Source organism: Berghia stephanieae, chromosome 2 (assembly GCF_034508935.2).
Source record: "Berghia stephanieae isolate SIO BIC M18660-M18661 chromosome 2, UCSD_Bste_1.3, whole genome shotgun sequence".
In the NCBI taxonomy this organism is placed as follows: Eukaryota; Metazoa; Mollusca; class Gastropoda; order Nudibranchia; family Aeolidiidae; genus Berghia; species Berghia stephanieae.
Window position 1 is genome coordinate 84,110,947 of NC_088361.1, and position 10,751 is coordinate 84,121,697.

Here is a 10,751-nt window from a genome sequence, read left to right on the forward strand (position 1 = left end):
CAACATGGCATTTGGATTTTAATGTTTAGAAATGTAAAGTATTACATATAGGAAAAAATAATCCATGTCATAATTATTTTACCGATACTTCTATGTCAAATCTACTTTCCGTTGTGCCTTATGAAAAGGATGTGGGAGTTACTTTTGATTCACATTTGAATTTTGATTTACATATTGATAATTGTGTAAGCCGTGCAAACAGAATGATGGGAATAATATATAGAACCTTTATAAGTCTTGATAAAACCACATTTTTATATTTGTATAAATCGCTCGTTCGACCAATTCTAGAATACGGAAATTGCATCTGGAGCCCATTATATAAAAGACAATCTATTAGTATTGAAAGTGTACAGAGGAGAGCTAACAAAAAAATTTATACAATACAGTATTTATCTTATAAGGAAAGGTTAGAATTTCTTGACTTACCCAGTTTGAAATATAGAAGAATTCGTGGGGATTTAATTCAGGTTTATAGATTGGTACATGGTATGGATAGGATAGACTTTTCTGATTTTTCTTCATATTCTAATATTACTTTTACTAGAGGGGACAAGTTTAAGATTTTTGTCTCTAGATGCAAAACAAACATAAGACAAAACTGGTTCGGTATTCGTATTGTTCAGAAATGGAACAGTTTGAAATTTGAAACAAAGAATGCAAAATCTATGGATTATTTCAAGGTGTTAGTAGACAGGGAATTATATGATGGGAGATTTATATATGACGAATAATACGTGTTTGCTCTGCTGTTGACATGGCTTTCAATCTTGTATGTATATATTATGCATTATTATATTATTATGGTTATATTCTATACGCGTGTGTATGTGTGTGTGTGTGTGTGTGTGTGTGTGTGCTTTGCATGTCACGGTTAAAGATATATGTTTGTACACCACATGAGTACATTTAAGTTGAAATACTATCTTTACCACGTGTATCATTATTGTAATATTCAATCAATAGATTTATGGCATTACTAATTAATATTAAGGGCATTCAAGGGATCTTATCCTATTTTGCCCTATACCACATGTTACGTTATGTTATATACATTACCCGATGTAATACAGATGTGAGCGAGAAACTGTTAAAAGGCTATGATAAACATTGTAAGAAACTAAACAAGTTACTCGCATTGTATGAAATATAAATTTGGTTCAATAAGGATTGCTGCAGGAATAAGTAAAGTCATAGAAATGTGCTAAATAATAAGGACGCGTTCTGTCCCCAATCCATAATAGAATTCTGTGAAATTTCAAACTATTATTATATTTAAGGATTGGCATGAAATATCAGTATTTCGCTCTAGACAGATGTGTCTTTCAGTTTGTTTACGACTTCAGCCTCAATAGTAGAGATAAAAGACCAAAATTTGATTGGCCGTGGTTGGCAACAAAGAGATGTGCATGTTTAGAAAAAGTATGATTCTTGATTAACAGTAAATAATTTCAAATAAGTATTTTTGAAAAACAAAAAGCATCCTATTAGCCGAATCAGTATCATGAAAGTCATGATATGAGGTAAGGACATAAAGGATATGCTGCCTGGTTGTTAATTCAGGAGAAAATGAACATGAAAATTACAATATAAAAATATACAACTATTGTAAAATAAAACATAAAAATTACAATTTGAGTTACCCTCCAAAAAAAAAAAAAAGGATTATTGCTGTGAAAAGTGGGCAAGATGATATAAGTATCATATAGAGGTACATGATTTCTTAGATCATCCTTAAAACTGAAGAGCTCCATGTTCTTTTTCTTCTTACTCTTCCCCAAATAAACAAACTGACTCAGTCACACTAAGTTTTACTGTATATACGTACATTTAAAAAAGAATAAGAAAATAATATATTGTGCCTTCCTGGTAGTTTACATTGCAATTTTAACATTTTCAATGTTGATCTGATGCTTGATACCAATAGGTCTGTAGTTCTATAAGTGGAACGTTTTTGAGAGACGGGAGTAAAGATTACTGCCAGATTGTCAGATTGAAGAATTATTTAAAGAAAATTGGTACCCCAACTCAAAGTCAGTATTTTATTTGACTTCTACTGGTATCTCGTTAAGGCCATTCAGTCCATTAGACAGTTGTTATTTCAGCCCATGACAAAGCATAAAACAATATAAGACAATATTTGAGGATTAAAATAGACCAACCAGCCTTGTTGATCCTATCTAAAATATACACAATCATTTAAAACAATGTTATCCAAAATGTCTTTATATATGTCAATCAAATTCATATAAAAACTACCCCGAAGACGAGTCTATTGCTGCAAGATTATTCAAACATCTACAGTTAAATGAACTTAAATGAATGAGCTCTGGTTGATGTTGAATATGTAGAGTACATTTTAAAAATCGCCAACGTTGAAGAATAATCTGCATATCTGAACGTATTTGATGATCCAATATTATATATCTAATTTATGAACAAATGTGTAGAGTTGAATCAGATCTCTTCTTACTCTTCTAAATTTTCAGTGATGGTAATCCCATATTTTGTAATCTATCTTCATGGATATTAATAAAACAATCAGTTTTATTGCTTTCTCAAAAGCTTTGGAATGTCTTTTAAAGACATAATTTCAAACAATTAGCAGGCGTTGTTCTTACTATTGTATAGTATAAAATTTATTCACTTATTTGCCCAACGTATTGACCTTTTCTTTTGAGTTATGTGTTAGTTTACCATTAGCTTCCTTGTCTGGTATACCTGTCTGTTCTCGGTTTATACTTTTAATATACATCTTAAGTTTTTGTTGTGTTTATCGTCGTCAAATTGAGTATTTAATAAGTTAATTTGAATGGGCTATTTATTGTACAGGGTTTGGCATTAATAAAAAAATTACGTTCTTTTATTTCACTTTGTTAGAATTATAAGAGCTTCACCAAAATTAAGTTTTTATGTACCTTTCTTCATTTTCGGAAAAAGGAATATGACATTGATATTATTATTTGCTTATTTCCTCTTACTGCAATGGTATACAATTTCACCTTGGTCTATTCAATGGGAATGCATTCAAGATAACGACTGAAAGAAGATGCAGGTCAGTTTTCTTGTTTGACATTCACCATGACCCCTGGATAACAACATCGCCCGAGACCGGAAAATTATGTCGTTATCCAGGGGTGTCGTTATTCCGGGTTTTTCAAGATGGCGGCAAAAATGGGCGTGTTGAGACCCGTGATTACAGTGCCTGAGAGAAATCACGTCTCAAAAACGTGAGAATGTGTATTTCTCCTGTTTACTAAGGGTATATCAGTTACGCTTTCACTCTCCCATGTGTATTGTCTTTGTTTTGATCGTAAACTACCCAAACGCCATTTGACGAAACTAAAAATAAATAATAAAAATCAAGTGCCAACATGATAATACCACACAAGAACACAATTTAATTTTGATTTTAATTCAAGTTATATCCATGCTATATTGTTGATAAGTTTTGAATAGACAACAATTTTATTTAAGTGCATCAAAATTCACAAGCACTTAAAAATTAGTAGATCTACATCTTGCGATATTAAACACAAAAAAAACAAACAACCCAAAACCAAACAAAAAACCTAGTATTAACCACAATAATATAAAATTTGGACTACTGTTTTTAGAGAAACAACAGATTTTTCAAATGAAAATGAAAAAGTGAAATAGGTTCTAATTGTTTTCTCCGCTATTCCAACATACCATACAACCATAAATATCCATAATTCCCCCATTGGACACGGAATTGCCTGATATCAGTGTTCCATGCAGTGTAGTAAACATGTGTTCTGATTGGTCAGTAACAAAGCGATCTCATTGGGAGGGGAAAAAAAGTGTTTTATATAACCTAAGAGTACGAGATGACGATGGTCGGTTACCAAGCATCACTACCAACTGCCTATTATTGTAAAAACAATGTCGCTAAACAGGAGTTTTACTAAAATGTATGTCGCTATTTGGGGTTTTTTATTACTAATAACATTCATATAGCAAAAAAATCGGGACCAGAGGTCAATGTCGCTATCCAGGGGTTGTTGTTATTCAGGGGTGTCATTATCCAGAGGTTGCACTGTATTTCAATATAGACGTCTATTTGAATATATGTAAGATTACATTTTTACACTCTCCTTCCCCACTGTTTCTTTCTCTACTATTTCTGACAATTTATTCTGCATATTTTTTATATTGTTTAATAGTGTGTGAATCAACATTAAGACTTACTCAGGACAACTAAAACAATAACAAATATTAAAAAATTAACGAAATCAACTTTAAATGCATCCTTCATATCAAATAATACAGTTCTAATTGAGCAATTTTTTATATCATATTTTTTTAACATTTTTATTATGAAAATTAGTTGAATTTGTCACAGATAGAGATCGTTGGGATTTTGCTGAGCGTAAAGATTTTTGGGACAACCGACTTAATGATCTTTTCAGGGTTATTTCTGGCATCTGGCGAGGTGGAAGTGGTTGCTGTTGTGGTTGAACATGTGAAGTCCCATCACTCTGTCTTAAATGTTTTGCATCAGGAACATGCTGGATAAAGTTGGACAAAAGCTCGTTGACTTCGTCAGGTGCTTCTATCATAACCATGTGACTAGCATCGTTTATGACAACCAAATGAGAGTTAAAAATCGCCTGGAGAAAAAATTAATTGAAAAGAAATGATTTTATTTTAAAAGTGCAAAGATAGAAAATAAAATAACGTCCTAAGCTTGACATAAATAATAAATGAAAATCTAAAGAAATTTATATATACTTATATCATTCCCTCCTAGAACCAAGTATTCAAAATAGTAAGAAAATATGTGCCCCATTAAAAGAAAAAAAAATGTAAGTATACTAGTAAGTTATGACTGAATAGAAAACAAAGGAGATAAAATTGAATTATCACTTTTGGTTTATTCTGAATCCGGCAATGATAATGTTCAATTTTTTATGCTTTATGTGTTCAGTTATTTTTTTTTTTTTTTTTTTTACATGCTCAACAACCACGAAAGAATTTGGGAAAAACAGACTTAAAACTTAAAGAACGTCAAGTGCCCTTTCCTTTATTTTATTTCCTTACAAAACTGTGAGGTTCTTAAATACCTGATATTCTGTCATTTACCAAAGACATATGAATTACATTTTGCTCAGAAACTATTAAAATTTGCAACTACTTAAATTTCTCGATTTGAAGTTTGTTTTTCCTCTACCATGGGTCTCAAATCAGAATTTTCAAAACGAAAGAACATTCTGCAGAAGGTGCATTTTATCAGAGATAAAGTGGAGCAATATGCCCCCACTAATGGCAACACTGGTAAAATATATAATTATTAACGTACACATCAATTGGCACTATAAAAGTGAAAATATTATTAAAGAACTAACAAATATCCAAAAGGGCAAGCAACAACCATTCAAAATAGAATTAATGGAACTTCCTATTTACACTATTCACAATGGAAAATTGCCAGTCACCATAGCAGAGAAAAATAAATGGTATACACACTTTCTTTTCGTTTTAAGAAAGTAATAATGCCTTCATATTAGGAAATAGCATAATATCAATCAATGTCTGTTTAAATTGTGAATGAAAAAAAAAGATGACTAACTTTTATCTCACAAACTAATATAATTCATACAAACAATAACCAGTTTGTCGACTTAGATAAAAAAAATGTAGGTCTCTTACCTCTAACTCAAAAATTAAACTATAACCACTTGTATTGGAAATGTTGGTTGATTTACAAATGTTGTAATTGATATGAAACTATTTCTCCATTACATCAATTAAATTCGAAGGATTTTTTCTTCAGCCGCCCCTCCCACCTTCTTCCACCCAATACCTAATTGAGTTGCATCATAAATTATGTATCTAAACATCGCAGTTACCTCCTCCGTGTGCAATTCCTCGTCTAACGTGACCAGCTTATCGTCTGCTCCGTATATAAGTAAAGTAGGACATGTCAACCAATTGTGGTACAACTCATCTCCATCTAACCATATTTGGCCATTCATTGTGTGCTGTAGCACATACGTAGGAATGTTAAAAGCATCTGTCTTTGATAGTACAGATTTACGTTTCTTGTGAAAGGCACCCCTGAAGAATCAAAATAGATTGCATTTTTAATTGTGGAATATATAAACTAAACAAGCAACCTCTTTTTAACTGTTGATAAGTATCTTTCTGTGCATTCCATAATACCTATACCATAGCACAGAATAGGATTAAAATAGAAACTGCAAGCTTCAAATTATTAAGCTAAAATTAAAATGCAATACAGTGGCTCAAATAGATACTCAAATACAAGCTAACAGGTGTTTCCATGACCGTTTTTTTAAAATTTATTTTATCTTTATTTTTTTTTTTTTTTGTCAAGCTAAATTTAATATTTTGCATAATTTTAGTTATAAAAAGGTTGCCAGTTCAATGGTTAATGTTGAAAGTGACACCCCCTTCCCCCCCCCTCCTTACCCCTCTGACCAGAAAAATATCTATGGCAAAATTTATTTTGACATCCTAAAGAGTTAACATTATGACCAAAAAATCCCCAAAATATGAATAAATAAATAATGGTAAAACTTTTGAAGGCTTTAAATACAAACAGTTGAATGATAAATAAAGAAAAAATAATATGAATAAATTTTAAAACAAATAGATAAAAATATGATTAAATAGATGAAATTAATAATTGAGTAAATACAGTGCAACCTCTGGATTACGACACCCCTTAATAATAAATACCCCTGGATAATAATATTGACCTCTGGTCTCGATTTTTGTCTATACATTATTAGTAATAAATTTTTTTTTTTAAATAATGGCATGCATTTTAGTAAAACCACTGTTTAGTAACATCAATATAGCAATAATTGGCAGTTGACAAGAGAGAGCATTGTGAAACGGTTGTAACGGTAATCAGCAATTTTTTCCTTAGCTTATTCAGTTTTTCAGAAATTTCTTTTTAGTTTAAAGATAGTTTAAGCATCGTGGCTTTCGGTTAATCGATACTTGGGTAACAAAAACAAACAGGAAAAAATGCAACACTTTGATTTCCTTTCGGTTTGGCAGTCTTTTCAGTTTGGACATTTTTGGTTTAACCGGGTTTTACTGTACTCAATCCCACTACACCTCACTCTTTCTTAAACTTGTGCACACACTTAAAAATCTGGAAAAATTCATGCAAGAAATTGCAAGAAATTGCCAAAAGCTGCAGATTTTGCAGCCGCAATGCAAATAAGGGATTTTTCTGTCATGACAGATTATATATTATATGAAACTTACTTTTTAAATCCACATACAAGGCATGGCTTGATGCAACCAAGTATGCAGACTGGTAAATTAAACACTCCTGGCTGTGGGGCAAGAGGTGTTGGAGGTCCACCACTTATCAGTGCTAGCTTGTATACTCGCCTTGAACGATTGCGAGCAAGTAGGGTTGCAAAAGATGCACTGGAGATTTCGGCAAGAGTAAAGAATTTATTCTAAATGAGTATCAAAATAAACATGATATAATCATAATATACCTAACTGCTGAGAGGATTTTCAGGAATAGATTTATAATCAACAATCATTATAATTATGCATTGTCATTCATTTTTCATTCACGTCAATTTTTGTAACCAGTTTCATCAATATATCTTTTTTAAAATTGTGAAGTTGTATTAGGGAGGCAGCTACTGATAAGACATGTAATATATATCCAACAAAGGTATCAGAGAGTGGTTGCATAAATATTACAAATAAAATGGAGTCAAGAACCAACAAAAATGTCATTTTTGAAAAGCGTAAAAAAGATTTCTTACCCATACGAGTGTCCAATTACCACATTCTTCCTTTTACAATATCTATCAAAAAATTCTTCCATATCTGCAGCAATCTCTTTAAAATGATAAGCACCGGCCGTTTTGGGGCAGCAACTGAAACCATGTCCTATAAGATCTGGGGCTACTACTTCATAACCTTGACTCACGAAATGTTGTATTTGAGCACACCAAATGTCAGATGATCCTCCTACCCCATGAATTAAAAATATCACTAAGTCTGTGACAGATGTGTTTAAATCAAACAAGTCATTTTGCACCACTTCAATTTCGGTTATCACATTGGCTTTAGGACTTGTTACATTTGAAGTTTCTGACAGTGATGTGGAAGCTATCTGATTGTGTGATACTCCATTTAATTGAGCAATGTTATTTTCAATTCCTTCTTGTTTTTGGTTTCCATCAGGGGTATTCAATATGTTACTCTTAGCATTATGTGGATCAGATTTGAGCTCATTCAACCTTTTTACATTATGCATGGCAACTTGAACACTTGAAGCAGAACGTACTTTGTCACCGTCAATATTGTGGACTGGCGAAGATAAAACACTGCTTGATTTAGAAGCTGGCATGGATGGAATGGCACTGTCCAATCCGGATGATTCCATTATTACACTCATTCCTTGTGATGTTGAACATTGTAAATTTCCACCAATGGTGTCATTTGAGTCTGTAGCAAGAGGATGAATATTATACTGATCATGGGCGTTTTGATTTGATTGTTGGGAAGAAATTTTAGGCAATCTTTTAGGCATAGTCATTGGGCCAGAAGAAGGAACTCCACTTTTCTTATACTGCATAAATAAAGCCATCTCGCGACTAAAATTTTCATCACGTTCCCTTGGATTGTGATGTTGCACACGTAAATAGCGTGATGGTCTTATTTCTATAATGCTTGTAGTTGGTTCAGAAGGCACAACACGTTTTCTGGTGTGACAAGGCATCTTTAATTTTTCTCAACCTCAACCTGGAATTAATGGAAGTAAAGAGCTGAATAACAAATAAAATAATGCTAATACAATTATATGACTTTGTAATTCACTAACAGATGTTGCACAAATTTATCCTATTTTGGAGACCATTTCTATAATATATATATATATATATATATATATATATATATATATATATATATATATATATATATATATATATATATATATATATATATATATATATATATATATTTAATCAATACTTGAAAAATGCTAATTATATCTACATATAATTATGATCAGATGGATAGGGCTAATCACCAGAAATGTTTTCCTTCCACCCAGTTCCCTCAAAGCATAAACTGCATTAGCTTTTTAAGTCATATATGGCCTATCTAATTCTTCAAATGACTTCCCCACCTTCCGTTTCAACTAATTTTATATAGAAATGCATAATGTTGAATATGACTACTAAAAAAAAAAAAGAAAGAAAAAGAAAAAAAAAGAAGAAAACAACACAAAAAGTAATATATATATATATATATATATATATATATATATATATATATATATATATATATATATATATATATATATATATATATATATCCATTGATTTTTTTCTTCTTTATGGATGAATTTTAATGAATTATATCTCATTTTCGTCAGGAGGAAATACTGTACATATGTGTCATTTAACATCCTTTTTGATCGTAGATAATATATGATATGATTTAGCTTTGTATAATTTAAACATTCAGAAATTGACAAATCAAAATTCTTCTTGTCGCACGTAATTTAACATCTTAATTTCTTAAAATTAAAATTGAATCCAGGCCAAAGTTTTATCCCCAATGACTTAAATTCACCCCAGGAAAATTTTTACTCAAATGTCAACGGCCATTTTAGGCCACTTTTGAAATACAGATGGTGGTCACTATCGGAAATACATCAGTTTCAGGTCACAAACCGTCAGTTAATTACAAAGGCACATAGGCATATGAATATATTTTTCAGTAATATCACTTTTCTTCTGATAATCTGATTTTCAATTTTTTTTTCTACCTCTAGAAGTGTGTTGAAAAGAGCTCTAAAATGAAAAAGGTTTCATTGACACCAAAACCATACGATTAAAAAAAACACACCTAAAGTAGCTACATAAATTGTGTAGGGGGCCACACCCTTTTTTTAAAAAAACAATATTAATAGTACGGTATCTTGAATCTAAACAACCAAAAGTTGAGAAACTCGGACTCGGATGTTTTAATTCATTTTCACAATCATTACACTAGTCCGACTTCCAAAGGCAGACTTTCATAACAAAGAGAAAAAATAAAAGATCTTCATTTCTTACTTAAAATCAAGTCCACAAAGGCAGGCATCATGGAATTCGAATACTCATGTGGATGAAAAAAAAAAAGATGTCCCGAACAATTACAAAAACTCTTGCTATAGTTATAGATCTTATTTTGAAATAATTAGTACAATGAAAACAACTTCACGTGAAGTCGAAGTCATACATAATTCATAACATTCATAATGATAAAATATAAAAACAATTGTCAGGTCGGGTTGGTCCAATCGATAATAAAAATGCACGGTCACTTAATGTTCTTTTCACTATGCTGAAATTAAACGTGGAAAAAAATCCCCCGAAAATGATGCAATGTTGAACAATTATACTCAATAAATCGGATAAGGTTAGATTCAAACATTATAAAATAAAAAATAAATATTTACATTTAACAGATTTTGGTGGCAATGTTTAATTTCACTAAGATACCATTGTATATACTTCCGATTTGTAGTAGCACCAAGTATATTCCACATCCACACAATTGTTAATTTGTTGCAGTGCACCACTCCGCCGGGGGGGGGGGGGGGGGGGGGTGTTAAAAAGAAGAAATTAGCTAAAAAATTTTATTGGTTTAGTGATCTTTAAATACCAGGAATTTATGTCCAGAAGGAGTCAATTCATAATATAATGCCTGCTACCAACGGTATGTACTTA

At 31.4% G+C, this 10,751-nt stretch overlaps 1 protein-coding gene across 2 annotated transcripts; it reads right to left on the reverse strand.

The window, feature by feature from the left end:
• Window positions 1–10,533, reverse strand: LOC144965691 (uncharacterized). 2 transcript variants are annotated; one of them, XM_078901284.1, is made up of 6 exons: window positions 10,481–10,521; window positions 10,095–10,137; window positions 7,788–8,772; window positions 7,267–7,434; window positions 5,874–6,081; window positions 1–4,634 (listed from the first exon to the last, which is right to left on the reverse strand). In XM_078901284.1, exons 3-6 carry the CDS (start codon window positions 8,747–8,749, stop codon window positions 4,317–4,319), a joined length of 1,656 nt encoding a protein of 551 aa, XP_078757410.1. In that variant the 5' UTR covers window positions 8,750–8,772; window positions 10,095–10,137; window positions 10,481–10,521; the 3' UTR covers window positions 1–4,316. The 2 variants fall into 2 exon arrangements, with proteins under 2 accessions (XP_078757410.1, XP_078757411.1); XM_078901285.1 differs by lacking the exon at window positions 10,095–10,137 and having other exon boundaries at window positions 10,481–10,533.
• Window positions 10,534–10,751: the final 218 nt, after the last annotated feature.

What these genes read in the sequence shown, in the direction of transcription:
- LOC144965691 (XM_078901285.1), bottom strand. Translation starts at nt 8,749, where the DNA reads ATGCCTTGTCACACCAGAAAACGTGTTGTGCCTTCTGAACCAACTACA. An exon ending in GTAATTGGACACTCGTATGG is followed by an intron (nt 7,435 to 7,787) that starts GTAAGAAATCTT and finishes CGAAATCTCCAG; the next exon opens with TGCATCTTTTGCAACCCTAC. An exon ending in AGGAATTGCACACGGAGGAG is followed by an intron (nt 4,635 to 5,873) that starts GTAACTGCGATG and finishes TTTTTTCTCCAG; the next exon opens with GCGATTTTTAACTCTCATTT.